This window comes from Centroberyx affinis, unplaced genomic scaffold, assembly GCF_046629955.1.
Source record: "Centroberyx affinis isolate AG114_WGS23_722 - 3 ecotype Tasmania unplaced genomic scaffold, CSIRO-AGI_Caff_v1 ptg004926l_1, whole genome shotgun sequence".
Lineage (NCBI taxonomy): Eukaryota > Metazoa > Chordata > Actinopteri > Beryciformes > Berycidae > Centroberyx > Centroberyx affinis.
In genome coordinates, this window is record NW_027282420.1 from 63,403 (window position 1) to 74,995 (window position 11,593).

The window sequence follows — 11,593 nt, forward strand, 5'->3', positions numbered from 1 at the left end:
TGGGGGTGGGGGGGGGGGGGGAGGAGATGCTTATGCAAAGAGTTTTTTTTTTTCCCTTCCCTACTGTTCCTGTCAGGGAGGGCTTTTGAAATCCGGGTTTCTAATGAGAGCTGGCATTCCACCTTCCTTCGGTATTTCCTCAGGAGGGATGACAGCAGTGAAAGTGCCACAGTCAGGAAAAAAGACTCCCGCTCGACTTTTTTTTTTTTTTCGGAGGTTCGGCTCCGTTTTTCTAAACAGTCGTGGTCCGGCCTCCTTCCTCCTCCTCCTCCTCGCTTTTTCGCGGCGATGCTGTGTAAAACGGGAGGATCTTCGCCCCGGCCAGCTCTGACAGCCGGTGCTGACGGAGCCCTTTGAAGCTCCCGTATTATTCAATTTTCATGATTTTTTTGGGGTTTTTCCATGCTACGGCCCAGGATATAAAGGTAATGCTCTTAGTGGTTTCGTTAAAAAAAAAAAAAGGGGTGTTTATGGGATGCATTCGGCTCACGGGCAAGAACGGACGCTGACTGACCACCGGCTCCCTCTGATTCAAATGAGCTCGACCTGCTGAGCGGAGGCTTTCCAGTTCGAATGCTGCAAACTAGGCCTGATTAGAAGGATTTCAGCGATTCTTTAGTGAGGGAGGGGGAGCCAATCAGGAGCGAGTCCAGTTGTGATGCGTCGACTGCGCTCAAAACTGCCTGTACATGAAAAGGATGGATTTTGAAAATGCAAGAACGTCAAATTTTAACATCCCCATTAAACATCTTTGATCATATAGAAATAGAGGGACATTTGAATTCCTGTCATAGGGCCCCTTTAATGTTTTTTCTTACTCTTGGGTGCTATGACACTTTTGGCTCCCATCTTTACCAATGCCGTCCTGGCCCCGGACCATCACAGGTACCCTCCTGCCAGAAATACTCCAGAAACACTGTATTGTATTCTCATCACATCGTATTCACTTCCAACCCAAAGTGGATCGCTGCCATTCCTGAACCTCTCACAGACACACTCTGCACACCCAAGACGGCCGCAGTATTTTGTAATTATAAAGACTACAACTGGCTGTCAATCTAGCCCGGTGGTCCAAACACATCGAAAAGCCATGTGTATGCAGGTTTCCATTCAAAATAAACACTGATTTCACTGATTAGTCTGCTTGAAGGTGTGCTAATCAGTGAAATCAGCTGCTGTAGTGTGTGTGTGTGTGTGTGTGTGTGTTGCAAAAATACTTGACAGCAACAGCCAGCGAGGATGTGCAGAATGTGTGTGTGTGTGAGCTTCGAAATGGCAGTGATGCACCCTGGTTTGGAAATGAATACAGAGGAAGAGAAAAATCTGAAAGCGGCCCTGCTATAGGAGTTCAAACGTCCCTCTGTCTCTGTGCGATCAAAGATGTTTTATGCGGACATTGTCAAGGTTTGAAGTTGCATTTTTCGGACTGAAAACCCGGGGCACGCACAGAAGAAGACTGAAGGGGGGATAGAGGGATTTGAGCTCGGCTTCAGTTTGAGGCAGCTGCGTTGAAACACACTTCACTGGTAATTTAGCCCTATCAGTTCCGCATAATCCCCCAGGTGCAAATGGCTGGGCTACTGACAAATAGGAATTACATTATCTGAAAGTGTGTGTATTAACCGAGAGTATACAGCCAATTATTATTTCATCCCGGGGAAAAAAAAAAACGTCCGCTTGTTTACAGGCCCCGCGCAGCTGAAACGTGATAACGACATGCCGTCATATTCATATTAGCTGTGCAAAAAAAAAAAAAAAAACAGGTTTGTGGAACGGTGGAAGGGAACTTGGTGCAGATAAATGCGTATTGCACGTGTTGGAGTGGCTGTATAGACATGCGGCCGTGTTCTGCAGACAGAGCGCCGTGCAGCCGTTTAATTTAGAAGTGTTAATGCCAATAACCAGGCTGACTGGGAGGAGAGAGGGGAGGGGAGGAAGAGGAGGAGGAGGAGGAGGAGGAGGGGGGGATGCAATTTACCGATACTTGGCTGAGTTGTGACGCCAGCGCCGAAGTGATGTAAGAAACGGAGGGAGGGAGAAAGGCGAAGAAGGAGGAGAGAAGAAGGAGTAGAGAGAGAGAGAGAGAGGGAGAGAGAGAGAGAGGGGTTTGGTGTAGAGCTCTGATATTCTCCTCACTTTCGGAGACCCGGACAGAGAGCAACTCCCCAACGGGAATCCTAGCAGAGGTAGGCTGGATTTCACACACTTAGGCTCTGGATATCTCGGTAAAACTGGGACTGCAGTCAGTCAAATTGAGTTGTTTATCCTGTGTGGTTCGATTCTAGATTGACTAGACTAGAAGTAGAAATCGCCCACATTCCATTTGGCTACTGCGGCGGTGGGGTTTTGACGCGCAACATGGGGATAAATATCAGTTTAGCAGAGATATTTGCGGTGAAATATCTCAGCGTGAAATATCTGGATGTCATGTTTTGCAAGTTGCTTAACGTCGAAATGGCAAACTGTGACAAAAAAAATGGGATAATTTGTTCGGGTGGGGAAAAACGTGCCAAATTATTTGAACATGTCTAGGAGCCGAATAGTTTGTTTGAACGCGTTGCCCGCCTTGGACGTGAGGATAATGCCTAATGAACCCCCTTGTGTCTTTGCTCCAGCGTTAACTTTGACTTGAGCAAGACGGGTCTCCAGAATTCAGCACCTCGGACAGCGACGCACCGCGGCTTCCACAGAGCGATCTCCGCCCCCCCTCCCCCTCCCCTCCCTCGCCCCGGAGGAGAGCGCACGGAGCCCGGGCGAACCCATCAGCTCCCCTCCCCGCTCAGGACATGCTGCTCTCCCGCCACCGCTTCCCGATGGCTGGCGACGGACTTTAGTTTCTCCAGCGCGCAAGACATAGCCGAGAAATGCCGTCGACGACACCCACAGTTGCATTCAGCATGACAGCGGCACCGGAGACCGAGCGAGCAGGGGGAGACCGGGTGGCGACGCTTACGCAAGACTGAGCCGTTGCGCGTTCGACCAGACTTGAAGTGTCTTTCACCGACCAGAAGATCAGCGACTTGAAGAGTTCATCGCACCATGGGGATAAGGCACCTTTTGCTGCTGCTCATATACCTGGACCCGCTGAGCGTGCTGAGCGCCGCCACGGGCGGGAAAAAGGCGAAGCCGGTGGCCAAGCGGGGTCCCAAGGCGAACAAGGAGGACAGGAACACCACCGCCGCGGTGCCCACGGCCGCCCCGCAGAAGACCGTCGCGGTGCAGCCGCCGCCCGCCAGCAACCACGACACCTGCCTGGGCTACTACGACGTGAGCGGCTCGTACGACAAGATGTTCGAGTGCAACAACACGGACCACCGGTTCTGCTGCGGGACGTGCTACCTGCGCTTCTGCTGCGAGTACAAGAAGGACCGGCTGGACCAGAAAGCCTGCAAGAACTACCACAAGCCCAACTGGGTGCAGCCGGCGGCCCCGTCGCCCAGCCCGACCGGTGAGACGTACGATCCGAGCATGGATCAGACCAACACAGCGGTCTATATCACCTGTGGGATCATAGCCTTCATCATAGTGCTGGGAGTGTCGGCCAAAGTTGCCTATGACAAAGCCACAGAGCCGCCTCAGGAAATGAATATACATAGGTAAGTGGATAGTAATACAATGAGCTACAAAACTGTTTGAAATCATGTCAGAATGAATTGTATGGTTATGCTTTTATGCAGTGAAAATGCTTATCTTCTGAGTTTATCCCTTATTGTATAGATAATTGTGTCTTTCCTTTGGTAAATGGGAGTCTAAGTGTCCTTCTAACACAAAGTCTATAGGGATTCCTATAGCTCAACCCTGTTAAGCTTGACGTGACTGCATCGCAGGAGGCATGTTGACCATGAATGGAACATAACAAAACACAAATGGCAGACAGGGGTCAAAGGTCACGACTCATGTCTAGGGACATTATGCTTTCACATAAAACCAGCAGTTTGCAAAAGTAGCAGTTATTTATGTGCTGAGGATTTCTTTCTTTTTTTTTTCTTTTTTTTTGTCCAAATGAGAAAAGATGACCCGGAAATCAGAGTTTGTCCAGACTGGCAATGTGCTGAAATTAATTAACAGATTATCATCTAAAGCCAGACTGATAGAGCGCCTTTCAGATCAGATTCTATTAGATTCACAGCAGATGCCGGAATATTAAATCCCAGTGTATCTGAATGAAAGCCCAAAATAATTACAGAGGTGTTCAAAGCGAACTATCAAAGTAGTTCTGGTGGGTGGTGTGTGTGTGTGCACCAATGTGTGTGTGTGTGTGTGTTGTATCTATGTGGGAGTGAGATGGACTGATGCTCCACATGCATATTTGATGTTTTTTTTTTTTTAGTTTCTGCTGCGGCCTTTGTGATAAAAATCGTTCTTTTTGCGCCATTAAGCCGGCGAGGCGAGATAAAAAAAAAAAAATGGGTGTCTCTCTCTCTCTCATCTGGGGAACTAACAATAGCCCGGGATATTTGGCACGAGAAAACACACGTCAAGTCGAGGCAGCCGGCTGTCACAGATCATACTTCATCCATCTGCCCCGCCCCTTCTCTCTCCCAGCCACCGCACACAGCCACACATGCTCTCTGGCTATAGGGTTAGAAGACGTGAGATACCACACGGCGAAAGGGATCGTCCCGGGCCCTGGTTTTTCCCCGGGGGAGGGGGGGGGGGGGGGGGCTTCACCATATGCGGGTCATCATCCATGAGCGGACGACATGTTGTAGACTGTAGGGCCACATGGCTGAGCAAATGCTGACACGCATTATTTCCTCTAGATTGAGTAGGGTTTTTTTTTTTCTTTTTTTTTTCTCTCTCTTATCGGATGCGTAATTCAACACTCGAGCAATCTTAAGACTGTGAATAATGGATAATGTTAAGGTTGGGGCTTCGTCAAGGTCGCGCGACGTGCCTGCACTTCGGCACATTGGGTAATAGGAACAGGAATGGGGGGGATGCGGTGGGGGGAGGGGGGGGGGGGGGGTGACGGTGAAATATTAATATAAATGCAAAGGTTATACATTTGTCATACAAAGGCATGGAGCCGCCGCTGCAGCGACTGCGCAAATAATTTAATTTCCCTCTTATCCCCCCCCCCCCAAAAAAAAAAAAAAAAAAAGAGGCGCCAGGAAGAAAAAAAAAAAGGCAAACAAACATTTTTTTTTGGGAACTTTCTTTCATCGTTGCTTTGCTTCCCCCCCCTCACTTCCACTACCCCCCCCCCCCCCCACACACACACACACACACACACACCACCCCCCTCGAGGGCTTCATCCCTCCACATGCACCTGGCGCTGGTCTGAAAAACATTCAAATTCAACCCAATTAGACGAGATGCTCATAAACCCCCCCCCCCCCCCCCCCCCCCCCCCCGACGCTGTTTCTCTTTGCAAATGAACATTCGTCATGTTCCCGGAGAAGAAAACACACACACACACACACACACACACACACACACACACGGAGCGGCCCCTGAATCATCCGTAATCGCACGTTACAACACTGTCTGAACAATTAGCAGCCATTCGAGAAAGATGCTGAAAACTGTGTTGAGGGGAGGCGGAGGGGGGGGGGGGAATAAGGAAACAAGATTCTTTTTTGGTGTTTTTTTTTTTGTTTTTTTTGATGAAATGCTCTTGTGTCTCTTACCCCCCCCCCCCCGGTTCCTCAGGGCCCTTGCGGACATTCTGAGGCAGCAGGGGCCCATCCCCATATCGCAATACGACTGCGAGAACTTCGCGGCGATGAACGGCTCGCCCAAAGACAACACGCCGGTCCGGACCACGTCCAAGAACCACTACACCCCGGTTCACGCCTCCAAGTCCAACCACGGTAAGAGACCTCCTCTCCCTCCACCTTGAAACACCCCCAAGTCCCTAACGCTCTTCCCCGATTGGCTCCCGAGTGTCAACCGAGCTCGAAGGCGGATTTCAGTGGGTCCCTTTTGTGTGCCACATCCCTGTCAGCGTGTCTGTGTAAATGTTTACGCATTTGCTATTCAATTATTTTTTTCCTCATGCGTCAAAAAAACACACACACACACACACACACTGTATCCACTGCGCTTCCCCCCCCCCCCGTTCAAGCAGTGTAATCTCCAATGTTAACATCCAGTAATCATCCGATTGGGAGCGGGAGAGAGAAGACAGAGAAGACAGAGAAGACAGAGAAGAAGAAGTAGATAGAGAGAGAGAGAGAGGCGGGGGGGGGGGGGGGGGTGCGGGCAGGTTTCCTCAGCTGGAGCGGGGTCTTATCAGATGGGGGGGGGAGAGAAGAGTGGGGAAGAAATGAGATGGAGCCGGCGTATAAGAAACACAAAAGAGGGAGCGAGGGAAGATTGAGATGGAGAGAGACGGAGGGAGAGGTCGAGGTGTTTCACAAGTCTTGGAGGGCAGCAAAATATTCCAGTGTGGAAATAGATGTGGATGCGGCAGCCTGCGCCAGCACTGGAAATCTGTGTAGAGATATAACAAGCAAAATGGAAGCTGAGTCGTCCATAGCTGAAATCGGACCTGGATATCTCACTGGTATCAGTTCCAGACGGTTTCCCAAAGCTGTGTTAAAGGTGCATGAAGTAATCTGACTTTTATTGACCTCTACCGGCAACCGAGGAACTGCAACAACATTGACAGGCCTCAGGTGCAGCTTATGGCCTGTAAGTGACACAAATAATCAGAGGTGTGACCAAGTCAACTCTGCTGGAGACCCAAGTCAGTCTCAAGTCTTGAGGCACAAGTCTTAAGTCAAGTCTCAAGTCTGAATGGTAGAACAGCAACTCAAGTCAGAACAAATCAAGAGTCCAGTATCAATTTAATATCTTAAAGAAAACGAAATATCTAGGACTTTTCAATGCAAAATGGTTTAATAGGATCAAATAAGAGCATCATGAGTTTGATTTCTAGAATCAGTTTCAACGTCAATAAATTTAATCATTCCATACAAATTCAGAAAACAGAATTTCAATTCAGTCGTCTGCTGGAACAAATCTCATCACTTTCAATCTAAGTCATTTACACAAACACAAGATCTCAAGTCAAGACTTTAGAAACCTTTTCAAGTCATCAGAGTACAAGTCAGAGTCGAGTCCCAAGTCACCAGAACCCAAGTCAAGTCAAGTCTTGAGTCTTGTCTTCATGCATCAAGTCAAGTCTCAAGCAATAAAAACTGTGACTCACGCCAATAATAGTCACATTTTCACAATACAGAGCTGAAAATAAGACTAGGAGAGGGGAGTTTTTGGTCCAAAACAGAAGAGACACAAGCTGGAATGTCAGTTCTGAAAGTCAGAAATCAGCACCTGGAGAAGTAATCACTGAGTCACTGGTACTGATCAATAATCCTATCAGCCCTCCACAGATATATTATAGCCATTTTGAGCTATGGAACAGTAAAAAAAATCCTCCTCACTGCACCTTTTAATGTGGATTTTTTTTACCTTTGTCATAACATCATATTGCGAACATGCTGTGTTTGTTTTGCTTGACGTTGAACCCGTGTGTCACGCAGACCTTCGGGGCTGGACTTGGCCATCCAAATGCATGCTGGGAACTGTTTTCCTCGCGGTTGTCGGTCTGCACTCAGCCAAGTCAGTGTCTCTCCCCCCCCCCCCCCACCCCCCCGATTCACCGTATCAGTCTCTTCTTAATGGTTTTGCCATGCAGCGTTCATGCCTAACACGCAGCCGAGAGTGGCTGCCTGACCTTGCTCGCATTCTCCTCCGCAAAAGGTCGGGCCATCGCTTTTATCTCTCTCTCTCTCTCTCTCTCTCTCTCTCTCTCTCTTCTCGGCTGGGAGTGCTTTGCCTGCTCGCTCACGATCAAGAGTTCAGCGTCAGAGAACACGACTCGGCTCCTGTTTCAGCTCGGTCCGCCCCCCCCCCCCCCCCACAACCCCCCCCCCCCCCCATCCCCCCTCTCATCTGGGACTGCAGCGGGTCCTGACGGGTTTGGACATGAAAGGCAGTGACAGCCCGGGTTGAGAGGCGTGGGTAATGCGTGTGTGTAAATTCGGGAGAGCTCCGCTGTGGTGGTGGCGCGCTCTCCACCCTAACAGGCTCGGGCAGCGTAGGAGAAAATGCATATTCATGTGCCGCCTAAATGCGCATTTGGCACAGGGAGCGGGGGGTGGGGGGGGGGTTGGAGTGGCATTCGGAGGAGAATGGCACTCCACGTCCAGAGGCTTCTTCTTCTTCGAGACGCTCTTAAATCAAGGTGCAGGGACCTCATAAAGCAAGTGGCTAAAGGCCCCGAGAGGATCCCATCGACTCGAGGCGAGAGTGGGGAATAACATTCAGTCTCCCTTTGATCCTCGACATAATGATGCCCGGTTGCTCTCAGCAGGAGGAGAGTAATCACTGCTTCCTTGCTTAAGTCATTTTTTTTTTGCCCCCTCCCCACCCCTCACACAATCCTAAAAAAAAACACCTGCGGAAATTATTTCTGATTGCATGCCTTGTGTAGATGGCATGGCATCCTTGGTGCATTGCAAAACTCTTCCCTGCATTTTTTTAGAATGATATATTCCTTTTAGAAAAAAAAACAAAAAAAAAACAGGGCCCCCGGAGCAAAAACGGTACAGACAGCATAATATGATACCAGCCCAAGTGCTGCTATTTTATTCCCATCCACTCTGCATTGTTGTGGGCTCAGATCCTCTTTTAGGTCGGGGTGTAAACATAGTGCGCCCCGCAGCCACAACAAGGAGAAGACCTTGAAAGGGAGGAGGAGATACCTTTACAGGAGTTCGCCGTCGGTTATAAACAATAACCGGTTCTCTGAGTAATGCGATTTGGCCCACAGCTCTCTTCAGATGGAGTTGATTTATTTACCATGCACCACGGGCAAAGATTTGCCTGTTTTTTTGTTTTTTTTGAGGGGGAAAAGTGTTGCTCGGTTTCCCTTCTGACATTTTCTTAATGCACAGAGGGATGAAATACAGTTTTTTAAGGTAGCGCGGTGAATTGCTTGTTTCCACCCGCTCAGTTTACCCAGCGGAAAAACAGAGGAAGGGGGTGGGAAAAAATAAAAGATTACTCCCATATACCACTTATGCAAAAAAAAAAAAAAAAAAGAATGGGCAAATTGGATTATGAGTTATGGGGCTGTGTTTACTGCATCGGAAGTCTAAGAATAAGCCGAGTAAAGGGTTTGGCCCGGTCTTTGAAAAAGGCCCTTCATCCAGCATCCACATCTGCTTGAGCTCCTATAATAATATCATATAATATCATATAAGGGATTGGAGCTGTCGGTTCGTTTTTGTTGGAGACGAACGACCTCCCGAGCGTAAAGGTCAGCTTGCTCTGGACAATTAGAGGTCTTGACAATAGCATAACAGTCCCAGCTATTTAGCCCTGCTTTGACGTGACCTTCGGGTATTTTTTCTAAAGCACAGTGCGTGTGTGTGTGTGTGTGTGTGTGTGTGTGGCCTAGCGTGTGTTCCCTATGAGTTACCCATGCCGCACGCACAGAGTTTTTGCCCGAATAACGAAACAGTGATTTAATTACTCTAATGATTCGCCGATAGGCACCTTAATAATAATATCCCCCCTCCCCCTACGCACATAACACCCTCCCCCCCCCCCCCCCAACTCCCACCAATTAATCCTTAAACTACGCGGCTATAACATCCCCACAGTGACCTTGGCCGCAGGATAATCATCACCCCCACATGTTAAAAAGAAGCAACATTTCCATGCTGACTCCGCCAACTTTTGTTTAATAGGGAGCTTCCTCCCGAGTGCACCTGTGTCCGACCTCAGCATCCCAGAGACTCCGCCTAATTGTCTCCTGCGCTCGCTCTCATTATTGCCCCCTTATTATGCAGCAGGACCTTTGCCCTATGTGTGTGTGTGTGTTGTAGGTTGAGTTTCAGGTGCGTTTCAGACCTCTTTCCAAGGGGGGAGGGTCCGCAGCAGCCAGTTAATTTACGAAGATCAGGACTTCACTGCACGTTCGACATTTTATGGGGCGGGGGTTAAAGGGAAATAGGGGGGGCAAGATGGCATTTAGAAAGAGAGATTTTTTTTACCTCAGACTGAGAGAGCGAAAGAGCAGACAGAGAGAGAGAGAGAGAGGGAGAGGGAGAGAGAGACGAAGTGCACGCCACCGTGTCCACTACAGCGAGATCGGCATCTGATAACGCCATAAAATCAGTATGCCATGTAAATTACCTCCCGCCCCGGCCGCGTTCAAGCTTAATCGACGTTGGGAGCCCGGATAACCTCCAGAACCCCGCGTCCACCTTGCCTCCCCGTAATATCATTATCCGATTATTCCCGTTTTTTTTCCTATAGGTGTCCGGTTGGAAGCCTGATTACAAAAAAAACAAAAACACAGCATTAACATATGAATCCATCCTCCGGCTCTTATAGCGGGGCCGCTCGGTCCCTCTCTCTCGTCTTCCGCGATGAGGTGAAAGTCACGATTTTCTTCTTTGTATGAAGGACGATAAATTCATAATGCGTATAGCCCTCCTCCCTCCTCCCCCCCCCCTCCCCCGCAGGCTTCTTCATGCGATCTCACCTTAATGAGCTGGGAATGGAAGCAGGAGGGAGAAAAAAAAGGGGTGGGGATTGGATCTTGAAGGGTCTCTTTCAGATTCGAGGGGGTTGTCGCAGTGGGTCGTGGCGCGGCCTACCAATGATAAAGGTGACAAAAAAAAAGAAGACAATGTGTGTGTGTGTGTGTGTGTGTGTTAGTGTGTGGGGAATTACCCGTATGATGGAACGGGAAAATAACCCCCGCCAAGATGTGAGACGCTCTATCCGCCGCCGTGAAAAGCGGCGCGGGGAGAGAGAGAGGTGTGATTGAGTTCAAAGTGCATCAGTATGTGTGTGTGTGGGGGGGGCAGGGGGGGGGGCGAGCGGCGGGAACATATTGCTTTTTTTTTTTTTTTTGTTCCGGAAGATCGCTGCACTTTGTTTGCTTGTTGTTGTTTCGCGTATATATACCTCCATCTCCAACCCTCCGGGGGGAAATGACACCCCCATCGGAAAAAAGCCACAGCTATTGAGAACAAGATATGATTTTGCATTCCTAAGGCCCATACGGAATATTAAAGCGGCGTATTGCATTATTTTCTCCGGGCCGCAGAAAGTTTTTCCGTGCCGCTTTGCTCAGTTTTTGCTCATGTTTGCTGAAAAACTGACATGCTTTTGTGATCGAAGGGCACTAACACTGATTGTATCTGTGTGTGTGTGTGTGTGTGTTTCTACATGTTTGCGATCCTGCCTCTGTGTGTGTGTGTGTGTGTGTGTGTGTGAGAACAGGTCTCCACTACGGAAAGGAGAGTGTCCGGAGCAGCGGAGGCCCCGACATCCACAACTTCATCTCCTCCGGCTTCGTGACGCTGGGTCGAGGCCATCAGAAAGGTACGGCACCACTTCTTCTTCTTCTTCTTCTTCTTCTCCTCTTCTCACACAGCGGATTTGAATTAACGCTCCCACTCCGCAACACGTTGACGAACAGCAAGACACACCGGAGGAGGTGAAATGAACTCCCTGCCTCTGCGTTTCGCAATTAAATGCAGGCAAACATACATTTACTGCCACTGATGGTGACAGGGGCGGAGAAGGTGACCCTAGACTCACACACACACACACACACACACA

At 49.2% G+C, this 11,593-nt stretch overlaps 1 protein-coding gene across 1 annotated transcript; it reads left to right on the forward strand.

Annotated features, from left to right (window-relative positions):
* Positions 1-3,039: 3,039 nt before the first annotated feature.
* On the forward strand, positions 3,040-11,353 carry LOC139666291 (protein shisa-6-like; the record flags this gene model as incomplete). The annotated part of the gene is made up of 3 exons (XM_071545464.1): positions 3,040-3,596; positions 5,657-5,817; positions 11,252-11,353. Coding segments are annotated over exons 1-3 (820 nt in total), but the record flags the coding sequence as incomplete, so codon positions are not given.
* Between the last annotated feature and the right edge of the window lie 240 nt (positions 11,354-11,593).